The 25,511-nt window shown below is 35.6% G+C and overlaps 1 protein-coding gene across 5 annotated transcripts in view; it reads left to right on the top strand.

Annotated features, from left to right (window-relative positions):
- Positions 1-25,511, top strand: part of TAOK3 (TAO kinase 3) — a 155,380-nt gene that overhangs the window by 92,003 nt on the left and 37,866 nt on the right. For 4 of the 5 annotated variants that reach the window (XM_081037133.1, XM_081037131.1, XM_081037132.1 and 1 more), the window contains 5 exons: positions 831-922; positions 9,976-10,069; positions 11,073-11,154; positions 17,393-17,560; positions 20,131-20,337. In XM_081037133.1, coding sequence (XP_080893259.1) covers positions 831-922; positions 9,976-10,069; positions 11,073-11,154; positions 17,393-17,560; positions 20,131-20,337 — 643 coding nt within the window. The remainder of the gene's footprint in view (positions 1-830; positions 923-9,975; positions 10,070-11,072; positions 11,155-17,392; positions 17,561-20,130; positions 20,338-25,511) is intronic. The other variant, XM_081037134.1, reaches the window with a different exon arrangement.

Below are 25,511 nucleotides of genomic sequence, written 5' to 3'. Positions count from 1 at the left end.
TAGCTATTGAGCTTAAATATTACCTTTCAATGAAAGAAATCCAGGTTTTTGTCTTTGTTGGGTTCTCTGATACTTTAGCTTGTAATTTTGTCTTAGTTTCACCCTATTCTATTCAAGATTCCTTTCCTTGCTTTCATAGCTACATTGGAATTTCATTGTACGTTGGAGAATGACTCATATCCTTGGAAAATTACTTACCTACTAAAAAAATCAGCTATCTGAATTTTTTTTTCCATCATCATCAAATAGCATTTACTAAGCAACTACTTATACACACACTAATAGAGAACAAAGCATATTAAACTGACATGGCTCCTGCCCTCCTAATGAAAATCCATTATGGACAAAGTAACATCCATTACCAGAGGATGTTTGTTTGTTTATTTTTAAGTTGTAATATCCTTGAAATATCTGATTATATTGCTTTACCTAATTTCATAGTATTTTTCGTGTTGCTTAAAGTAATTTATTTGTTTAAGTGTTTCATACATATTATCCTTTATAAATCTCTTGGAAGTAGCTACTAGAATTCTCCATTTTACAGATGAAGAAACTGATACACAGAAAGGTTAAGTAACTTACCTAAGATCAAACTGATAGGAAATGGTGGAACCAGAATTTATTGAAAATAATGTATTGTTTATGTAAGTCACTAAGTACATTATTTGCATTTTAAATAGTGTTTTCCGAATGACTTATGTAAGAAAATAATATTTTCATCAAATAAGATTTTTAGAATACCCTCAAAAGCAGCTATTTCATTGAGTCAGTATATTAGGCGAATTTAGTTTTTAATTTACAACCTGAGTTTTGCACATTATGTTTGGCAGGATGGCTCCAGAGGTGATCTTAGCTATGGACGAAGGACAGTATGATGGGAAAGTTGATATATGGTCGCTTGGGATCACCTGTATCGAATTGGGTGAGTAAAGAGTTGTTTTCATTGTACTGTTGAGAATCACTTCTTCTCATGATTGTTGATTAATTCATCCAGCCATTACTTACTGAGTTACCGGTATAAGTGTGCCAGGTAATATGAATTTATTATTTTTCTTCCATCCTCTTACATAACATCAGAAGATGGCTTTCTCTCTGCCACATTGTCATGTTGTTAATTTAAGTAAAAGTTTAAGCAAATAAGGTAGTTAACAAATGTGGGAATACACGATAGTAAGTATTACTATTTGAAAAATAGCCGTTCTCCATACTGTGAGTAGTAATGTGTGTCCTTCCTTCATGTTACTTAATTTACATACCAACATGCTTAAGGGAAATTTGAAAAAGTAATAGCAGGCTTATCAAAGACCTGACACTAAAAACCATATAGAGAGCAACCCCAAAGAACACTTCATATAAGAAAATACCCCCAGCTTTCAAGTTGTTCCCCAAGTATTATTGCTGTTATCTAAAACACCAAGGAGTCTCTATTCTCTGGTTGCATATTTTGAACCTTAATATATCTTAAAGTTATCTTTTATCCAGTGGTATACTGGTAAATTTAACCAATGATTCTGTTGTTAGTGGTGGTGGGTATACAAAAAGCCCAAATTTGTAGCATTTGCCATTTTCCACCGTGTAAATATTCCCACCACAGCCAATTTCAGTCTACCAGTTTGAGTCTCTAAATGTAGAGTTGGGGAAGGGTATGCATAGTTGACCTTCCAAAGCCAGTGAGCTGGCTCCAGCACAACACTGCCTTTATCTAGATATTTGTATAAATTTTAAATAAAAAATATTTATTTTTTAAAAATCAGTTTAAAAACATTTTTTGTCTAGTTTTTTTCTTTTTATTTAGATTTTAATTTTTTGTTTAATTTCTTCTATCCTGGTATCCAAATTGATTCTGTAAGAATTTCTGAGATCCCGTTTGGTTCTCAGACTGTGGTTTTCTCTTTCCCTCCAATGATTCCTCTCCCTACAAAGACAACTGGGATACATTGTACTGCATTTCCAATTGCTTCATTGACCCCTTTCAACAAAGAAACATATGGTAAAGATATTATAGTTTGTCTTCTTTTTTTACATTAAAGTATATGTCAATGAATACAAAACAATTCAGGGAGGAAAGTTAGAATATCTACTTATTTTTTTCACTAAGTAACATTTACATTATAAGTCAAAAATATAAAAAGACATGCAGTGAAAGGACTTCTTCCACCTCTGGCCATATTAAACTAATGCCTACCCCACTTCTGCCACCACACATAGGGAACCACTGTTACTAATTTCTTGTGTATCTTTCTAGACTTTCTTTATGAATATACGAACAAAGATGAATATACACTTATTATATTCGTATTCATATCCAAACTAACATATACAAGTGGTTCTGTACTTTGATTTTTTTACTTAGCAACATCTTGGAGATCTGTTGTATATTAGTAACTTGGACATCTTTTTCATTTTTTAAAAATGGTATCTTGTTATTCCATTATATGGATATACTATAATTTATTTAAGTGACCCTCTATTAATAGATATTGAGGTGTTACTTTTCCTTTTTTTTAGATTCTAATATTGTATTATTCTCTCTTTTACTGCAAAGGAAATTCATCTCATTTCTCCACACTGGTTTTCTGGTGGCACTCAGCAGAAATATTTGAATACTTTAATAATGACTTATAATGAACTTCCAGCAATACTATGTAGAACTTAACAAGGTTTATCTAAAATTAAAAGGGCCCAAACTAGCCAAGACAATTTTGAAGAAAATGCAATCTGGATGGAAGAATCACTGTACCAAAATCCATACCATAATAATTAAACCAGTGTGATATTGGTGCAGGGAAAGACTAACATCCAATAGAACAGACTAGAAAACCTAGAAACAGACTCAAGTAAAAGTCAGATTTGGGTATAAAACAAAAAAGACATTACAGATGATTTGTTAATGTAGGATAAAAACTTAAAATTAGATTCCTAGTTTATGCCATACACAAAAACAGGTTTCAGATTGGTTAACTATTCAAAAGCAAAAAGTAAAACTTTAAAACTTTGTAGGAGAAGTCCCCTTATGTTTCATTTTCCTCATCTGTGAAATAGAGATAATAATAGCACCTACTTCATGGGGTTGTTATGAACATTAATGAATTAATAAAGCACTTAAAACATGGCCTGGCACATAATAAGCACTATGTAAGTATAATTATTGTTATTATTACTCTATGAGTATACCTTTATGGATATAAGGAGGAATTTTTCTAAATAATATTTAAAACGTAATGACAAATATGGTAACTTTTACTACTTTAAAATATAAAGCTGTGGAAAACACAAAAAATAAAAGACAAGCCATTGACTAATAGAAAGTAGTTGAAAAATAGCTAACCAACAGTGTTGGTCCAGAAGTTATAAAGAACTTTTACAATTTTTTAATTAAATTTCTTTATCAAAAAGAAAAAGGCAAACAGGCAGCAGAAAAATGAGCAAAGTATACGATCAAGCAGTTCACTGAAAAGGAAACCTTAATAGACAACAAAAGATACTCAGCCTATTAGTAATCAGGGAAATGCAAGTTAAAACCATTTCACACTTATCAGATTGGCAAGGTTTTAATGTCTGAGGATAATAGATTTGGGGAAGCTGCTAAGGAAACAGGGACTCTTACACAGTATTGGCAGGAATGTAATTGGTGTAACTACTTTGGAGTGCAAATTGGCAACTTTGAGTAAAGCTGATGAAGAGCAGTGTCAGTGACCCAACATTTCAGTTCTTTATGCGTGTGCACTGGAAAAGCTGCAGCCTTGTTTGTAGAAGCCAGAAAAGGTGGAAACAACCTAAATCCTTACCAAGGAAGAATGGATAAATTAATTATGGTATACTACACTGGGGTTAGGAGTAACCTAGATCTACATTTATCATCATGGGTAAATCTCAGAACACATACCATTGAGTATTTAGTGAACAAAGAAAGTTGCACAAGTATAAATACATTATGATGCCAATTATGAAAATTTTATAAACAGCTTTATTTATTTATCAGCATATATAACACACTAATAAAACATAAGAACATAAATGTAAAAGATAAAATTTCAGAATAGTAAATTCATTGGAGGGAGGAGGATGAATAAAGTTATATAACTTTCTTATTTGTTTAGAAGAAAAGAGATCTGAAAGAAATATGGCAAAATAATGATAAATCTAAGTGGTAGGTTTTAATATTATGCAAATTTTTATGTATTTGAAATATCGAATAATTGAACTTTTTAAAAATTAGAAATAAATGTATATTCTTTTGATTAAAAAAACAAACCACAAAGACACTACTCTCTGTGTAGCAGAATTAGCAGTATAGAGTAAGTTTTAGAATTAGGTACCCTGGATTTGAATCTTGGTTTTACCAACACTTAGCTGGTGGGACCATTCACATAGTTTAGGACTTGAATGACACTTCCTGGAGTTGTATAACAAGCTGGTTCAGACTCTGAGACCTTGAACAATTTTCTTAGTTTCCCTAAGCCACAGTTTTATTACCTAAGTAAAAATAACACCACATACATCCTAAGTATTGTCAGACTTCAATAAGATAACGTATGGAGAGTGTTTAATGTAGTACACACGGCAAATGTTCAATTATAGCTGATTGCACTGACACACAGGATTAATTCCTGTTTTTGTCATTTTTTTCCTAAGTTACACATAAAATAGTGGCACATCTTACAGTCAATGGCATCTTATGTTCAGAGAAAGATGAGAGATAGTACGTGCTTAGTTAATATTCATAAAACAAAATTGTTACCACGGACATTTGACTTCTCAGCAATTATTCAAAACTTATTATATTGGTAACATATGAGTACCTTCTTAACAACTTTACCATATATCGCTATCTCCTTGACATTTAAAAGAAGGGTGTTTTTATATGAAAGACTATTAAACTGTTGCATGTATAACCTAAGCAATGATTTTTCTACGTTTTCTGTATGTCTGAGGTTTAATGAAATTCCAGGTACAAACGGTATATTTTAAATTGTACTTTTAATGTTGAAATTACATTGAAAGTTGTGGATAGTGCCTGAATAATATGTTATCCCTTTTCCTTATGATATCTCTTCTATAATAGTGTATATTTTTAAAAAGCCCCTCATCTGTAAGTTGAATTGCTGAGGTAACATCATAAAGCAGGAAAATGTTTCTGGCACTGTCTCTCTGGAGCAAGCCCTAGTGTTTCTAAGTGGTTAAGCCTGTTTTACAAATTATTTTTTGCTAAATTGATCTTCCACTGAAAGAACTACTTAAATGCATGAATCCTTGGAAAACTCTTGGACAATGAAATCGTCCAGTCACCAGATATTTTATTTTTCAAGATTATTGCAGGAGAAGTCAATATGATGCTCTTCTGTTTAAACTACACTTAGTTCACCAGCAAAGATCATGGTAGAAGCTGGCAAAAGGTCCATCAGCACTGATAGGGAACTGACTGGGTTCAGAAATGAAGTCTCCAGGGGAAGAAAAAAAGCACAAAAATGTAAATGTTGTTACCTCGTTTCTTTGCCAAGAATTTTCTTTTACCATGTTAGCTACTCATTGTTTCTGTTCCTAAATGAATGTTGTGAGGGCTGTTGTGTTATTCAGTCGTTTAAAGCTCCTTCTTCTAATTTCTTTTTTTCATTTTGAAATACTAGAACTATCCGTTATAAAATGCACAGGGTTACTGAAGAGGCACTGAGGCCTCGTGAAAAAAACATGGGCCTTGGAGTCTTCCAAGACTGGGTGGAACTCCCAGTTTGGCTACTTACTGCATGAGTTGGTTTCATTACTCAGGCTAGCTGACCCAATGTTTCTTCAGTTGGGAAATTTGAATAACAATGCTTCTATTGCCAACTGATTGTGAGAATTATGAGTAAAATACGTAACCTACCTAAAGTGAATGCCTGACATGTAATAGGAACCCAACAAATGGTGGCAGTTATTATTAGCATTAATTATTATGGTTGTCAATGACCTTGGCTCATAAGAAATCTGCTGCCTTTTCATGAAGTATTTATCTAAAGACAGGGCACTCTTTGACCTTCCTCATTAAAAGAAAGCTCAATCTAGGGGCTCCTGTGTAACGTGAGCTTTGCCAAACAGAGCAGTGTCCCAAAGCTTCATGGAACTGACCTTCCTGAACTTGACCTCATAAAACACAAAAACTTGATTGTTGTTTTTAAATTAAGTAGAAATCACAATTTTTTTTTAATTTACTTAATTCAGCTTTTTATGCTTCCACCCTTTTCCTTTGTTTTGAAAAATGTGGCTTACCTATCACAGGGTGACTTCAAAACCACTCTCAGTACTAGCATATGTAAAAGCTTATCTGCATTTTATATTACTATTATATAGTAAAGGTTGACAAACTTTCTGTAAAGGACTAGATCAGTTCTTTAGGCTTTATAGGCCACACATTCTCTGTCAGAACGACTCAACTCTGCAATTGGGGCACTAAAGCAGCCACAGACAGTACATTCACGACTGGGTGTGGCTGTGTTCCAATAAAACTTTACTGAAACGGGCTGCTGGCTGAGTTTGGCCCACTGTTTGCCAAACCTTGCTGTATAGTATATTCTGGATTAGCTGTGAGTCCTGTCACCATGACTCAGAGGATTTATGTACTGCATCTGGCAAAGGACTTGAACATGTGTGAGACCATCTGAAAGTAATATTTAGTGAAAGCTTCCCAGACCATAGAGCTGTGCTGTGTTTGGAATACCTTTAGTCACGTGCTTCTCTATACTGGAGCTCTTCTACCATTGCGTGACCGGCTCTCTTGTCTTATTCACAGAGAGGGTGCCCACAGCTTGGTTGCGTTCCCCATTCCTGCTTGAGATCTGAGCGACCACCCGTCTTGTCCCCGTTGAGTTGGGTTTTGTTGTTTTTGTTCTTTCATCTTCCTCTTTCTAAATTTCTATTTTCTTCTTTCTTTAGTCCCCCTTCCCTGCTGTTTCTCTGGAACAATTCAGTGTTCTTCTGAGCAGCTTGAATTTTATACTTTTTGCCAGTGAGTGAAAGGGTTCCTATCCTTCTGATAGTGAATGAAGCCATCACGTCGTATCTGACATAAGCCCCATGACTTCGTCTCGTCTCAGTCACTTTGTGACTTTGTGCCGCACAAAGATTCTTGGCTGACAAAGTTTCTTTTTGCCTTAGTCTGCTTTACTTTCGTTTATTTATTTTTATAGGTTATTTTGACCACTAAAACCAGGTGCTGCGCACAGCACTGGAAATACAAAGATGAATATAATAGCCATGGCCCCTGACCTCATGAAGTCTAGCAAAGAGGACACACATTAAATAAAGGATTACACAAATAATTAATTTTAGTTGTCATAGGTGATAGAAAGGAAAAGGTGATAGTCGTCATAGGTGATAGATTTTTGCGATGACAAAAATCTAGTGGGAGACCTAGTCTGAGGAAGTGGTTATAAGCATAATAAGCCTTGAGTAAGTATTTATTAAATTAGTGCAGAAATGAAATTATATTTAAGATAAAACCTGAGAGATTGGCAAGAATTCACCAGATAAAGTTGAGGGAACAAAAGTGAGAGGGGAGTCCAGACAGAGAAAGCAGCATGTGTGAAAGGCTCTGAGTCTGGTTCTTTCAGTGAAGCAGAAGATGGCATGAAAAGGGTAAAGGGGAGGAGGTTGCTTCCCGGAATGAGGTGCTGGAGCTAGCCAGGGTTAGGTTAGGAAAGGCCAGTAGGCTATGTTTGAGGATCTGGACTTTGTCCTAAGGATTATGGGAAGCCCTTGATGGTTACATAATGCGTTTCTAGTTCCCCATGGCTTTGAAGTTGTCAGAAGGCCAAGCTCTAGAAACTTTCTAGAGTCTACTTCCTGAAAAATAAAACCAACCTGAACCACTTATTTCTCTTCTACATTAGAAACAGATACAAATCGATTTGTCTGCACTGCAACTTTCAAACTTCCACTTGTTAGCTGTTCATGTCCCCATAATACTGGTAGCTATTTGGTGAGTATAAAGTAGGCTGGTGAGAGATTAATAAATATTTGCAGAATTGTAGACACAGTTCAAAGGTATCAGAGATCATTTAGTCAAGCCTAGAAGAGGCTCCTCTAACGTATCACAGATGAGTAAGTGTAGTTGCCTTCTGCCTGAGTGCTGCCTATGATTTAAAGTTCACTGCTCTCAACATTGTTCATTGGGGTTAGGGCAGTGGGTGTTGATTTGGATCACTCTAGCTTTTCACAAGTTCTTCCTCCCATGAGTAAAAATGTCTCCCCCATCACTTCGGTCCTTAGTATTTATTCTGTTTCTTAGAATTGCATAGAATAAAATTCACCATTTTAAAAGTGGTTAATAGAAGAATCTTTACTTAAAAATTGAGATGCTTTGGTGAAACCAGAGATCAGATTATGAATTACAAACTGGGACTATATGAAGAATCCATTAGGATAAGAATGAGGTAGTGATTTATCTCCTATGACACATAACTAATAAATAGCATAAAATTAACTGTATTCAGAACTAGAATGTTGTTTCTCTCCTTTGGTCAACAAATGGAGCACCTAATATGTGAATAGCATCTTATTACACATTCTCGGGGAATAGATAAAAGAATGAGTATTTGGATTATAAGATCTTGCTCTTAGAGCTTATGACTTTCTTTGAAAGGACAGATTTATACATTTATGTAAATGCAGTTGGTGTGAGGACATGCCAAATGAGCAGTAAAGTAATAGAGAGCTTTACAAATTCCAAAGAAGAGATCATGGTAGACTGGGATGGAGTCAATTAAGAGATACTTGATTCACTGAGTTTCCCTTTAGAATGGGATGGACCAATCCTTTTTTTATTATTTATCCCCTCTCCCATTTTCCCTCTCCCTCCACCCATACCAGTTCTCTAGCTTGGATGAGCCTTCAGTGTTTATTAAAGTGAATTATTTTGTCTCTGATACTCTGTCAGTGATGTTTAAAGTGTTCCATTCCATAATTGTTTCATTCCATTTTTCTGAGCCTTCTGAATTCCAATGAATACACATTTTTAAATTAAAACACATATACACGAAGATGTCAACATAAGATGATCCAAACCTAAAGAAAATTTTTATAAGAGTTTATTTGAGCCAAACAGAGGACATGCTTGGAACAAGATCTGAATGGACTGAGAAAAGGGTCCGAAGAATGGCAGTTTGGCATTTCTTTTTATACATTTAGAATCAAAGAAAAAAACAAGGATGGTTACATGAAATCCACTGGTGTTAGATTAAGGAGGCAAAAGAAGGCAAAGCAGGGAAATCTCTGGAATTGGATAAAAAGCAAAATGGAGAGACACATACTTCTTTTACGTTCATGGATATAGGATGATTAACATTTAACATGTACAGTAAATAAAGATGGCGTGGGGACAACAGATAACAATGACGAATTTTGGTGAACCTGCTCCTGTGAAGGTATTTAAGCGTCCAAGGGGTCTGGAAAAGAAGATTCCTCTGGCATTTCAAAGATATGTTAACCTAAGTACACAAGCACAATGGACAGGGCTGACTTAAAGCAAAGAAAAAGGACACTAAGACCTGGGGCGTGACTACCCACCATGACCTGCCCACTTAGGAATTTATGATCAGAGCATCATGTGTGGTTAGTTTCGGTCAGTGAGCTTGTCAGGCCTGCCAAGTAGCCCCCGATGAGTGTGTCAGGTTTTCTATATAGCCCCTTTTTTGTTCACAGTGTTCCTACCTATTGTGAGAAGATAGACAAAGGCTAGCCTTTTGAAGACATGTGAAAAAGATGAGAAATTTTTCTTTTACTCTCTTGAAATGGATCTGTTAGGAGCTTCGTCGGTGTATAGTAAGGTGACCAGCAGCTTCTTCTAAATGGCTATCCTGGGCCAACCTTAGAGATTAAAATAAGTGGATTATGTGGCATGACAGTAATGAGCTGTTGAGTTAGCAGCAAAGCTTTGCACATAGTTCCTTATTTATCTGCTGATTTCTTTCAAGAACTGCTTTATTGTGTTTCTTCTTTCAGCGGAACGGAAGCCGCCCCTTTTCAACATGAACGCAATGAGTGCCTTATATCACATTGCCCAGAATGACTCTCCAACGTTACAGTCTAATGAATGGTAAGACTCTGCTATCATTTCATTTCAAATCTCTAAGTCAATTGCCATATGTATTTGGACTTTCATTAAATTTCGTTTTAAATATCTGACCTGGAAAGCATTTATTCCTTCATTGTGGGTTATGAAAGGTGATGTTGGCATTAACGGGCCCCACACACACACACATTTTGATTTCTGCCCTCTCTATGGCTTGTACTGTGTTCTTCGTGCGTAGTAACTGAAATTCTACAGGGAATACGCTCTGCTACCTTCCTAACAACTCTAGTCTCTAGTCATGACGGTCTCATATTGATCATCTCAGCTCTTACCACTTCTAAGCACAGAAGACATCAACCCTCGTTGATGTCATTATTTTTGCAGGTATCAGTGTGTGTGTGTTTTTACTCTGTTTATATTTAAATGTTTCGAGACAGAACATGTACTAATCTATTCAAAAGATGTAATGTTCCTTTCTGAACATTATGATATTTTGATAACCATTTGGGCCACAACAGTTATAGAAAAGGGGCAATTTTAAAGAAAGTGGACAAAATGGAATTTTCGAGACAGGAAATATTTTTATCCAGGAAGCATATTCCTAGGTTCTCTGACTTTTATGCTTCAAAGTTTAGTACCGGTTATAGGTTGTGGTTGATGGAAGAGTCACCCACGAGTCATGAAGAATATAGGCATGAGAGTTATCGTCTTTGGAGGGAAAAATGTATACAAAACTATTATATGTAAATATAGTATTTTCACTTTGTGATGTGTATTATGATTTGACCTTGCTTATATGTGATATGTTTATGTGTTGACCAACTTGAAGTGTCCACATTCATTAGCCAAACAAATTAATTTTAGATACCATAAATTTGAAAATCGTCCAGTTCTCCTGATAGTCCAAAAATATTTAATAAAAATCTCCAAAACTGTAAAATTTTCCCTTGAATGAAAATTATTTTATGTAATTCCTGTGTTCTACAGACCCTGATTTTATTTTCTTTTGATGTATTTGTACATACAGGACAGACTCTTTTAGGAGATTTGTTGATTACTGCTTGCAGAAAATACCTCAGGAAAGGCCAACGTCAGCGGAACTATTACGGGTAATTTTTCAAATTTATATTTGAGGAGGGGGGTTTAAAGTCATGTTGTAGTGGAATATAGTAAATCATTCCTGTGGCAGCTAATCATGACAAACTGGATTAGAACGTGCTGCGAGGTCATTTCTCCAAGATAGTAGCTAGGCATAGAAATAGCAAGATTACAGCAATGTATATGCTATATATTCCTTGTGGATTATTTTTTTCTCTGCCTTTTTCTTGTTTTTTTGCCACCACCCCTGTTTTTGACTTATGACAAAGAATATTTCTCCTTGCTCTGATCATTATTGTGATGTTCCAATGGCTAATATCTGCATGAAATTTAATACAGTGTTTTCAGGACAGAGCCTGCTAATGGTTCAAATGACAGCTCTGAGATTTTCACTTAGGTTGTTGCCAAATCATCAGGCAATGAGGATATATGGTAAATATATAAAGCAGACATTTATACTGCATTACATCGCACATATTGGTGTTGAGAGTATCATGTTACGGCATTCATTTGACTTAAACATCTCATTTTTGAGTATCTCTTTTCATGTAACAATTTATTATAGACTTTATACATAGCCGATGTGTTCCATCCGTATCAGTCAAATATGTGGGAATCTCTTACAATATAAATATCTTTTCTTGGGCACAAAATAGTCCAGATTTCTTCAACCTTTTTCTCTATGTATATTTTTCAACTCTTTGTTTAATTTAAGAAAAACTCAGAAGGATTGCATTGACTAAATTTGTGAAGTTTAAAAATACCAGCTATCTTTATAATTAAAAAGTACTTTGGCTCGGTCACTATTCTACATGCCTTAGCAAACAGTTCCATATTTCTAGAGGGAAACATGGCAACCAGAACAAACACCAGGTAATACAAGGTAAAGTAACATCTTTATTTCTTTGAAGTAGGCAATGATTTTTTAAAAAGGACCCAAAAACATTACCATAAAGGGAAAAAGATAAATTTGGGCTGTATTAAAATTAAGGTGGGTGGGGGGGACTTCAAGATACTACAAGGATTGAAAGATGACTTTTAGGGCAGTAGACAACAAAATGATATAAAAAGCAAGTGGGCAGAAGTAAAGAAAGACATAAAAGAGAAAAATCAAAACATGAATGATTAAAATCAAAAGTAACAAACTGATCTAACAAACCAGTCCTTCTAGGGTATTTCCAATGGTAGATAGACTTAGGGAAATAAAACAAAATTAAATGCAAAAGAAAAAATTCTAAAGATGATTATAGAGAAGATGATATATATGAAAAACAAAGGAGAGATATATGCCAACCTATTATTTCTGAAGACAAATGCAAAACACAAAGAACAGGAATATTTAAAGATATACCTGAAGAAAACTTTTTGGAAATAAATATTTGGAATTGGATTTGATTTGATTTGATTTAGGCTTTATTTAATTTGGTGGGCCAAATCAAATGAGCCCACCATTTATTCAACAAGTATCTACTGAATGTCTGCTGTGTGTTGAGCACTGTTTTAAGCACTAAAAGTAATATAATAGTACACACAAAAAAGATAGTTCCTGAACTCATGGAACCTGCATTCTAATGAAGGAGTATAAAAACAGACAAATAAAATACCTGGTAATATTTCAGGTGATGGTAAATTCTTTACAGAAAAATCAAGCACAGCTACACACACAGTTCAAGAGTGACAGGAGCTACTGTTTTAGATAAGGAGTTAGGGAAGGCCTTTCTAGGAAGGTGACATTTAAGCAGAGCTCTGGGGAGAGAGACCATAACACTGATCTTCAGTAATCAACAAATCATATTATGATGAATTTCTGAATTCTAAGAATAAAGGAAGTTTCATACAAATAGACTGAAAAAAATATTTTGGTGTGAAAAACCCAGTTGGCTTCAGATTTAGCACTTCAGGAACACTCAAAGCCAGAAAGCAATAGAATAATGTTTACAGAGTTCTCAGGAAACAAAAATGTAAACCAATGATTTGTGATCCAGCTAAGATGCCCTTCAATTATAAAGACGGATGACATTTTCAAGCCTCACAACTTTAGGCAACTTTATTTTCTTAAAAGGGAAAAAAAAATTACTCAGTAGCAAAATCCAATCTAGAGATGAAACAAAAAAGAGAGAAAGAAAAAGAGAGAAAGCGAGAGGGAGAGAAGAAGGAAGAAAGAATGAATTAGAAGAGAAACTGGTAAAAGGACTGGTGGTGAATACTGAAGTCAGATTGGCAGAAAAAAATTTTTTTTATTGTTTATTTTGCATGGGTAAAGAGACTACAGTCTTCATTTTGAATAGGTAATACAAATTTCAGATGGTAAAAATACAGTGGAAGGTAGAGTGTGAGAAGTAAAACTCCTTTATCATTCTAGGTCCCTCTCTAGAGTTAGCAACCACTGTCACCAATTTTGTGCATGTCCTTCTAGAGATAATTTTTGCATGTGGAAGTAATTTCTTTTTAGTTTTTGCACCAGTGATACAAACTATAAACACTTTTACCTTGATTTTTTAACTTTATAGTGTGTTTTGGGTATTGTTCTGTATTACTACATATCGATCTACCTCATTCTTTTTAATGGCTCCATAATATTCTCAGAATGACCATAACCTTTTTAACCAACTCATTTATGGTGTTTGTAATCATTTGCTATTACAAACTGCGCTGCAGTAAATATCCATATCCATGCGTCATTTTGAACCTGCATGCAGATATCTAAAGGATAAATTCCTAGAGGTAGAATTGGTAACCATAGTATGTGGATTTTAAATTTAAACAGATATTGCCAAACTGTCCTCCAAAGACGTACCAATTTATACTAACAAAGTATGAGTACCAAACTTTGCTAGTCAGATCAGTGAGAAACTTTTTTTCACGGTCGTTTTAATTTGTGTTTCTTATTGTGAGTTAGTCTGAGTATCTTTCATATATTCAAAAGCCATTTCTATTTCCTTTTCTGTGAACACACTATGATCTTTGCTCATTTGTCTGTTGGGTTGTTGGGTTTCTTTCCTTATTAATTTGTAGTAGATCTTGAAAATATTTTTTTTATTCGTATTTCTCTGTGGACATTCTTTATTCTGGATTTTTTGGGAAGGTCATGCAGAAATTTAGCATAAGGAATTCAATTTCTTTTCTTTCTCCAGTTAGCTATCTAGTTGTTCCTAAATATTTTTAAATAATCTGGTTTTTTCTTCACATTTTCTTCCTGACGTTGAAATGTCACCTTTACATTGAATCCATTTAAATATAGAACTAAGGTAAAGTCACTGATATGGTTAAAGAGCAGAATGTAAATGTTATAAACATTGACAATGTAAAAATAACAATGACTAGATAAAAACTAGGGATAGGAAAGAAATGTAAGTGTGCTAATTTTCTTATTTTTCAGAGTAGATGGTTAGTAATAGTTCGTAAAATACATTGTTTTTTTAAAACACAAAAATAACTCCAGTCTCTTAAAGCTTTACATAATCTTTTTTTCCCCTTTACTTTAGAGAATCTTTTAGGAACTAGTAATTCTTGGTGAAGAAATTATAACTAGAGTTAAGCGATTATTTTATAACTTCAGTCTCTTCTAATTCTGTTACATTTAAGTATACCTTAATTTAATAGATTAATGTTAAAATTAGCATGTCTAATAAGATTCTCATGTAAAATTATTTCTAGATATTCATCGTTCTGAGAGAAAGAGAATGTCTACGATGATATTCCATAATTTAATGATGTTTATATCTTTTGGGTGATTTTATTTTATGCCTTTTTCTGTATTATTTAGATGTTTAAAGTAAACCTATTTCCAAGAACAATCAAATCATTCTTTTAAAAGGATCGGAGAACCTTTTATTGTAGGAGTTCAGAGAACAGAAGATGGGGTTGTAGGCACAGAAAACATGAGCAAAAGCATCCAGGGGTGAAACACATGGCATGAGGCAAGAATTATCTAGAATACACTATGCATTGGTTGGGAAGGAGGAGTAGGCATGACCATATTTGAGCCTAGAAATACAGGCAGGAATCTGTACAGGCTGTAGAAGACCTGCAAACAGTGAGATAGCTTTAAGATACTGAGTATATCAGTTTTAAAAGGCTAAAACAGGTAAGGGTTTGATTATCTCATGCACTTAGAAGGCCAGTACACTGGGAAAGGGGGTGTTGTTATAAGCAGTCCAGAGCTATAAGCAGCTCAAAGTGTGGTCACTGATTCAAGCTCCTTCTGTCTTCCTGCTTTACCATGCTTAGCATGTGGCTTTTATCTTGGTCACAAAATGGCTCCTACATCTCCAGGATTCAAATCTTCATTCCAGGCAGGAAAAAGGAGGAAGGGCAAAAGGCAAACTGCCTTCTCTTCGTGTGCCTTACCTTTTTGTTCTATAAAACAAAGCCTTCCCCAGGGACTTCTGCCTATAGCTCATTGGCCAGACCTCAGTCACATTGTTATCTGTAACTGCAAAGAAGGCTGGAGTTCAACCCTTCTATTTTCTCATGCTTACATTAAGGAAAGCAAGGAAAAGAGGTTGGAATGGGGGGGAGATGGGACACAGTATCTGTCACAATGAATGACATGATCAAATCTATGTTTTAAAAAGATAATGGGCTACCAGAAAACAAACCCCAAAATAAAGAAACCTGGGTTGTAGCCCTGGCTCTTCCATTATTTAGCTGTGTAAATCACTTAACCTCTCTGAGCCTAAGTTCCTCACCTTGAAAATAAAAGAATTTCTAAGAGTGATTCCTGCTCTAAAATTCAGGAATCCTAAAATTATAGCTTGAAGTTTACTAAAAACCGATTTGTTCTTGTATAATTGCAAGCACTAGAGTAGCAAAATAATTTCCTTTCTCCCTTTCGTGCTCATCTTGAAATATGCAGGCTACACTTATTTCCGGGAATGGTTGCTGCATCTTCAGAAAGGACTCTTTGCAGAGGAAGAGATATTTTATAAAAGCAGGAGCAAAAGCCACAACATCTGTGACGGCAGAGTCAGGGTGAAGAACCACAAGACATGTAGTTTTTTTTTCTTTTTCTCACAATGGTTCTGTTCCTCTTTATATCTGTTTTACTGACAAAAAAATTCAATCCATTCCATCATCTAAGGCTTACCACATTATATCTCATTTTCCCAATATCTTCAAATTATAATTTCACTTAAGTGAATTTTCCACATAATTGAACCTTTTCATTTAAAAAAAACAAAACTTTATCCTCCTACTTTGAATCATTTTCTGTGGTAATCTTGTCAAAATATGTGATGTGCTTTCCTGCCTTCTAAAGAAAGTACAGCGAACATAATTTCACTTCTTAATAGCTCAGAAACAGTAGTGTTTAGTGAACTCTTGGAGTATAAAAGGAATATATGAGGGGCGCTTGCCCCTTTACAAAATAGCCAACAAACGTTTGTTCATTTTTATTTGGTTGGTTGGTCAGTGTGTTCATCATGGAATTTCTTTTTCTTCTGTCAGGCCATCAGAGAACTTTCAAAGTGTACTTCTTTTTACAACAAATAACCCTACCTCTAATAGTTCTCAATCCTTTTTCTCCCACTTTTGTGCCCTCTTTTGAACCTGCTATAGGCTGAAAACCAGGAAACCGGAATATGAGTTAAAGATCATTGATCATATTGAAAGTAGGGGCCATTTATACCAAGAAAAGTTTATGGATTCAGGGGCAGTTCTTTTCACCCCTCCGAGGCCCTTTTCCCTTATTTCTGGTGGTACAACTCTGTAAAGAGAAGATGAAGTTGCCAAATTCTGAAGAAGTTGAACAGCTGTCATATTTTCAAGCATACACTATATACTCATATGACCACAGAAACAGAAAACAAAACATACGCAAGTCTGTTTTTAAAAGGGTAGAATAGGGGAGGGAGGCGGATTGAGGCAGGTTATAACAAGAATATGCTATACTTCTGCATGGCTTTTGCTTGTTAAATAATTTCAGATTTGAAAGTTATAAGCCAGTCAGCTACTCTTTAAAGTTCTAGTCATTGTTATTACTTGTATGATGAAGTAAAACTCGAGAATTCTCATGTAAACACTAGGACAGCCCACAAAAATGGGGCTTGAAAAAAGAGGAAAGCATATAGTTATCTTGTTATGAGCTTCATATAATAGCAGAGGCTACATGAAATGAAAATCATGTCTTGTTATTTCTATACAATCCATAGAACTGTTTTATGTCTATTTACTCCTATATCTACATCTTGCACCTAAAAATATGTTTTCTCATGATCAATTTTTGTTATTTTCTTTTGCCTCAATTAGCATGACTTTGTTCGACGAGACCGGCCACTACGTGTCCTAATTGACCTCATCCAGAGGACAAAAGACGCTGTTCGGGAACTAGATAACCTACAGTACCGGAAAATGAAAAAAATCCTTTTCCAAGAGACACGAAATGGACCCCTGAATGAGTCACAGGAGGATGAGGAAGTGGGTGCAATTTATTTTAGCCAGCACTTAGAGAGTGCCTACTGTGTGAGAAAGTTCTGGACGGGGCAATATGAAGGACACTTTTGGGGATAAAAATGTAATTGATGCTCTCTGCCTTAAGACACACACAGACTTGCCAGAGAAACATTCATCAAATAAGTTTTATAAAACAAAATATGAGAAAAGCTATAATGTGATATCACTATGCAGGGGCCCATGGTGGGGAGAAGATGTGCCTGCTGGTGGGGATTAGCGAAGGTTGTCTGGAGGTCATGATGTGCATGACTTCTGGCGGGAGGGCTTAGGGTATTTTAGACTCAGGAAAGTGCTGTACTTTAGGATGTTTATCCTAGCAACAGAACGTAAGGTGGATTTGAATGGGTGACGTTCTGGATAATCGTCCATGCCAGAGATAAGAAGGGCAGTGTCAATGGAAACACAAGAAAAAAGAACACTTTTGAGAAACACTGTAGAGGCAGACTTGATATTACAATGCTTCTCATTGAAAGTGACAATGACAGAGGAGGAAGACTTTAAGGTGACTGAATACTTGAGCCTGAGTAACTAGAATATGTCAGTACTAAGAACAGAAAAAGAAACAAGGAGAGAAAGAGTAAGTTTAGGATGATTTCAGTTTGGTGCCTATGGAGTTTAAGGTCCTGGCATCTTATGCTACAGACATAGTATTACAGATGGAGTTTTCAAAGGAGAGATGACTTCCTGGTTTTTCATTCAAATGCCTTAAGAAGGATTGGTTGATGTAAGCGTAATGGCAATCGGGATACCTGAACAGCGATGTCCAGCAGGTGGTTGGGAAAAAAATTCCAGAACATAGGAAAGAGGTCTGAGTAAAGGGTGGTTAGTTGGGAGTTAAGGGCACTGAAATGATTGTGAAACAAAGAGTTGAATGTAGAATGAAAAGAGGGCCCGTGCCATGTAAGAAAAGAGAAATAAAGGCACTGTCCCCAAGGAAGGAGCAGCCAGTTCCATCAGATGCCACAGAGAGGTCAAGTGAGACAAGGGCCAGAAGAAAATGTTAACTGGGTTTTACAAGTAGGGCATTCTCAATGATCTTAGTAAATGCAGTTTTACAGCAATAGTTAGGATGAATAGTAAGATCACTGTGGGTTGTAAAATAAATGGGAAGTGACAAAATAGAGACAGCAAAAGTTGGTTATTTTAAGATTCATAAATCTGGCTAAGAAGGAAAGGTCGCAAAGGGCAGTACGTAGAGAGGTGTATAAATATGGGGCAGGCCTCTTCATATTTACATGCAGAGGGAAAGGGGCCAGGACACAGGTACTGAAGATAGAGGTTAAAGAAGTAGGATCTCAGGAAGTGCATAGGATAGAGCCAAGAGTATTAGAGCATGGCTTAACTTATCTAAAACAAGATAAAAAGGAGGAAAGGAATGAGGAATTTTATTTTAGTTTTTTAATATAAAAGAAAATAAAATTATTTTATCAATAATTATAAAAGTGAAATTCAGAAAGCTGAATTGAACTATAAAATCTCTTGGTTGCATATATATAAATGATCTCCGTTAATTAGGAAAATAAATCTATTAAAAATATAATGTATTGGGGTGGCCAGTTAGCTCAGTTGGTTAGAGCCTGGTGCTAATAACACCAAGGTTGCCGGTTCGATTCCCGCATGGGCCACTGTGAGCTGCACTCTCCTTAAAATAAATAAATTAATTAATAATAATAACGTATTATCCACCATTTTAAATTACTGCAGTTACCTATGCCAGTGATTCCTTATACTGCTAAGCAACAGTTCTTTAAAGTTACATATGTACATATACTTCTTTGAAAATAGGGTTTATTTGCAACTAAGTTGCTTTAATTGTATTGTTTAATCTTACATCAGAAGATATCCCACCGTGATGGATAAATTATATATTCTGATTATTTTACCACTTGTCAAATAGTAGTCTTTAGACTCGCAGTGATGAATACCAGTATTATTTAACAGATACACTTAATAAGATCACAGAGGTAAGCATGATAGAATTGCTTGAGGGAGGCAGAATTCAATTACCTATCCAGGACAGTAAAATTAATATCCCTGCTTAGATATGAAGTTACTCAATAACGATTGTATATTGCTTGTCAAATCTCTGAAAACTCTTTCATTGTTTTAGTTTCAAGTGACCACTGCCGTATTTGCAAATATCCTAGAGGTCACCTACCCAGTCGCCTGCAGTCTTTCTCTAGCTCTTCAGTGTTCCTGAAGGTCTCTTACAAACCTGGCCTGATTCTGCTTACCGAATAGCAGCACGATATGATAGTTGCATATGACAGGGGAAAGCCCTGGGATAGAAGCATTTGGAGCCTTATGACTCATGTCCAGAATGGCCCCTGGGGAAGGCACAGAAGTAAATTTGAGTTGTCTGAAAATGATGGGGGGAGTAGTGGAGCCACTACATAAAAAGTTTATCTTTGCAGATTTGGCAGAAAAGCAACTTGGCACTGTAAAATTGAGTATGTTTAATAGCTTAGTCAATGGATTGGCGCTTTATCTCCAGTCATTTTTTTTTTTTTAACCTGAGTGCCCCATTTTTATAGGACAGTGAACATGGAACCAACCTGAGTAGGGAAATGGACAGCCTGGGCAGCAACCATTCCATCCCCAGCGTGTCTGTGAGCACAGGCAGCCAGAGCAGCAGTGTGAATAGCATGCAGGAGGTCATGGATGAGAGCAGCTCCGAACTTGTCATGATGCATGATGACGAAAGCACAGTAAATCCCACTTCCTCTGTTGTGCACAAGAAGGTAGGTTTCACGGTCCCCTTCAGAGCTCTAGGCTTTCTCCATCGTAGTGAAGCCAGCTTAGGTCACTTAGCTTCCCGATATAGGCACTACCTTTTTACAACAGAAATGTGGGACTAAACCCAGCATTAGATAGTTCTCTTATGGCAAAAAGGTAATGAAGGACTGTGCCAGCTATATCTGTGCCTGTTTCTTCATCTTCCTCTCTTGTATTCTGTCTACCACCATCAATAAATAAAAGATTTTAAATCCATAAATTTCCAAGTCAAAGAAACCAGTAAGTCCCTCTCTAAACCAATAACCTTAAGACTGTAGACCTCGGGGTGGCCAGTTAGTTCAGTTGGTTAGAGCACGATGCTCGTAACACCGGGGTTGCAGGTTCGATCCCCACATGGGCCAGAGTGAGCTGCGCCCTCCACAACTAGATTGAAACAACTACTTGACTTGGAGCTAATGGGTCCTGGAAAAACAAATAAATAAAATGAAATAAAATTTTTGTTAAATGGAATTACTTTAAATGCCCAATAAGAGAGGATCAGTTAACTCAAATTTGGAACTCTGCAAACATTAAAAGGCAAGTGTTCAAAGTACATTTAGCAGGTTGTGAAAACGCACATGATTAATGTTAAGTGAGCATCTGGATTTAAAATAAATAAATAAATAAAAGACTGTAGACCTTAAAAGCTTCCTGAGTCAAACCCCTTGGGTGTGCCCTCTTAGAAGTGTGCTCTTTCAGAGTATGTTTCTTAATGTATATTCCCAAGGTACTATTTGTTTTAGAAACACTTTCTACTCTTTTCTGTTGTTTCTTGGATTTATTGTTTCTAGTTCTTCTAAGACTAGCTCTCTCAGCTTAGATATTCTGACTTTTGAATGAATGATTCTGTTTATTTATTTATTTTTACTTTACTTTTCCAGTTGAAGATCCTCATTTTATACAAGCCTATCATGGTTAATAAGTTAAAATACTTTATAGGAAAAAAAATTTTAAGCTTCTTTCAAAGCAATTTCTTTAAAGTGAGTGTTTCACAGAATTATCAATAATTCTTTGGAGGAATTCCCAAGTGTTTTGACTGACCTTCGGTAAGAAATCCATAGTATGGAATTATAGAAAAAAATCCCTTATAATTTTTTTCCTTATTAGGTATATTTGAGGTGTGTATGTACTTATTTTAATAAATGGTAGCGATCACATTCTAATTCCAGTGAGAGAGCATGTTTAAGAATTATTTTCACTTAGACTTCTATTGGTTGTGCATTTTTCTTGGGAGGAAAAGAAAATTGAACAGGTAAGGATGAAGGGCAGGAGAAAATATATTGGTCCCTGGTTGTGAGTAGTAGAGGGATACACATTTATTTTTCTGAACTGGTTAACTTACTCATTTATTCAACTAATATTGGTGGAGACCTCTACTATGTGCCAGGAACTGTGGGTACAAAGGATATAAAACAGACATGGTGCTTCCTTGGAACTTATTATCTGTACGGGAGATTAGGCAAGTAATCATACTAATAACTGTATCATACAATTATGAAACTTGTTCCAGGTAAAAGGAGGATTTAATCTAGCAGGGAGAAATGCAAAGCCTACCCAATGAAGTGACATTTAAACTAAAACTTTAAAGACAAGTGGATGTTAGCTAACTTGGGGTGAGAGATGGGTGTGAGTCAGAAAGCAACAAGTGCCAAGTACCTGAGACAAACTTTGTATGTTTAAAGAAGAGGGGAAAGGTCAGAGGCAGAGCATGGTGAGCCATGTGGAGAGTCAATTGAGAGCAGACAGACAGCAAGGACCCAGGTTATAAGAAAGCCATGGAAGCATTTTGAGGAAATGCAAAAATCTGCTAAGAGTTCCGCATTGCCAGCTGGTCTTCTTTGAACACAGGCTAGTGATCATATATTTGAAGGGTAGAAAAGAAGGTTTTGCTAGGTTCTCTTTTTAGAAGTTGCTATCATGGATCTGACATCTGGCTCTTTCCTTTCTAATCCCTTTGGGGTTCGATGGGTATAGAGAGCAAAACAAGAGAAATTCTGTTGGATCTTTTTACTCCAGGACCTCTTAAATGAGCACCCAAAATTAGAAGAAAGATACTACTCGTATAATCAGCAAGAAAGAAGAATCTGGTCTCACACTCACTGGGGGGTTTAATTTTAATTTTGGTGTGCTGGAATAGAACTTTCTTGTGGTAATATGTGACTTTCAATATTTTTTTCTCCCTGGTGTAATCACTTAAGAAGAATGGGTGTTAATTTTTATTTTGAAATAGAAGGTAGTTGTGTTTGGTCCACAAGAAATGTTTGCCAGGAAGAATTTAAGTTACATAATGTATTTCTTTTTTATTATGAGGTATATAGAGGAAATGTGATGGGAGAAAATTGAAACATTTTTGCAAATAAAACTTTGAATGAGTTAACTTTAAAATATAAGCAGGCTAATCAAAAGACACTATAGAATGAAAAGACAACCCACAGAATGGGAGAAAATATTTGTAAATCATATTTGTACCACTAATATTTTACATATGTTATATTTGCATATCTAATAAGGGAGTAATATCTAGACTATACAGATAACTCCTAAAACTCAACAACCAAAAAACAAACAACCCAAATCAAATATGAGCAAAGGACTTGATTAGACATTTCTCCAAAGAAGATATACAAATAACCAATACGCACATGAAAAGATGCTCAACATCATTAATCATTGGGGAAATACAAATCAAAACATGAAGTGAGATGATACCACCTCACACCCAGTCGGATGTCTACTATCAAAAACAAAACAAAACACAGAAAACAATAAGTGTTGACAAGGATGTGGGATAATTAGAACCCTTGTGCATTGTTGGTAGGAATGTAAAATGATACAGCTGCTGTGAAAAAACAGTACGGCAGTTCCTAAAAAAATTAAAAATAGAATTACCGTATGATCCAGTAATTCCATTTCTGGGTATACTCGTATACCCAAAAGAATTAAAAACAGGGTCTCAAAGAAATACTTGTACACCCATCTTCGTTATAGCATTATTCACAGTAACTGAAATGTGGAAGCAACCCAAGGGTCCATCAATGGACGAATGGCTAAGCAAAAAGTATATACATACAATGGAATGTTATTTAGCTTTAAAAAGGAAGGGAATTCTGACACATGTTACAGCATGGGTAAACCCTGAGAACATTTTGCTAAATGAAATATGCCAGTCACAAAACGACAAGTACTGTATGATTACATTATATAAAGTACTAAGAGTAGTCAGAATCACATAGACAGGAAGTAGAACGGTGGTAGAAATGGAGAGTTGGTTAATGGGTGTAGAGTTTCAGTTTTACAAGATGAAAAGAGTTATGAGCCGGATGGTGGTAATGGTTGCACAACATTATAAATATATTTAATAGCACTGAACCTGTACACTTAAAAATGGTTAATATGGTAAATTTATATGTATTTTACCACAATAAAAAAAGGAAAAAATATAAGCAGGCTATAAAAATAGAATATATTATATATGAAAATGTAATGTTAAATATGATATATACCTGCATTTAAAAATATATCATCTTTATTCAGGTAGTTTATATTTGTTGATTTTCTTGAATTCCTAAAAGTTTTCCACTTGAGAATGTGAATAAAATAGGATCTTAAACTCTCAATAGAAAATTTTTTATAATGGACTCTAGGAATGAGGATACTAGTTCATAATTCTGTCTGCAGCTCTTAGTTTTATTTTACTTTGGACAACTCACAAACCTCTCTGAGCCTTAGTTACTCCATCTGTAAAATTAGGAGTTATTCTGTATGATTTCAGAGATGCTTTCCAGCTCTAAAATTCTGTGCTTTTATTTCTGTAATCTTTAAAGAAGCAAATCAAGCCATTTGACAAAGAGGTGCTTCAGGAGCAGGCTGCATCCACACCTCACCCAGGACAGGGTCTGCTCTTCTCTCTTATGTTATGTATTTGGATTCCACTTAAAATTTCACTTGCAAAAGGGTTTGTTTTGGGGGTTTTTTTCCCCTAAAAGCCACTACCCTGATCAGTCCCTTCTCCATGCAGATGGGACAGTAAGTACAATATATTACATGTAGGTACAGGTAACATTTATATTGCAGGTTGGATTCTCCAGGAAGCAGAGCTGAGATTGTTTAGCATGGCAGGGTTTTGTTTGTTTGTTTGTTTGTTTGTTTGTTTGTTTAAGGAGTTTCCTTTGAGATGAATACCATGGAAGAGAAGAGAAGGAAGCAGCATTGGTCAGAGGGCGAAGCTGAACTGAGATGTAGGTCCAGTGGCAGCCTCAACCAAACCCCAGAGAGCTGTGGAACTAAAATGGCCCTTTAGAGTGGGGCCAGAATGGCCAGGCCTTGATACCCCCCCCAGATCAGTCACTGAAAGCGAGCAACCTGGGACGGGTATGAACTTGGGCAAGGGCCAGGCTGCCATCTGCAGCTGAGGCCGCCCCTGCAAGAGCTGACAGCCAAAGACTGCCAGCAGCATGTCCTTCCTTAAAAGGGGGAGCTGGGTGCCTTTCTGAGTCTGTCATCATTTGTAACCACAAAGATTATTTTTGAAAGAAACCAATCAGTACGGTTATACAAAACATTTACCAGTTTTGCATGGATTCAGGTCCAGAATCTTAGAAAAGCCTGTATATCACTAAATTGTCATATTATAAACAACGTTCTATCCATTATCTCATTATCCTATTTTATTTTCTATTTAATATTTGTCACTATCTAAAAGTACATTATGTATTAACTTGTTTATTATTTTATGAGTAGAATGTATATTTTATTAGGGCAAAGACTATGGCTGCCTTGTTCTGCACGGTATCTCAACGCCTGTAACGTGACTGGCGTGGCGTAGACACTCAGGAAATAGTCATGGAATGAATGAACAACAACAACAACATGACAAAACACGGGGAATGAATTAATTACCAGATACTAAACATCATGCTATGTTGATTCATTGAACATAGTGGATTAAAAGGGTTAAATAATTTTAGGTATCATCTTTATGGTTGGAAAGACTTAAATGAAGCGTTTCTCCAATAATAACCCTCTAAACAATAAAAAACATTCCTAATAAATACCAACATGTAAGAATAAGGGTGGGGAATTTTTTTGTCCCCTAGATTTGTCAAGCAGACACCCCCTGAAATAGTCAAATCATGCGTAT

The sequence above is a fragment of the Rhinolophus hipposideros genome (assembly GCF_964194185.1).
Source record: "Rhinolophus hipposideros genome assembly, chromosome: 24".
In the NCBI taxonomy this organism is placed as follows: Eukaryota; Metazoa; Chordata; class Mammalia; order Chiroptera; family Rhinolophidae; genus Rhinolophus; species Rhinolophus hipposideros.
This window is presented reverse-complemented; position numbering and strand designations above follow the sequence as displayed.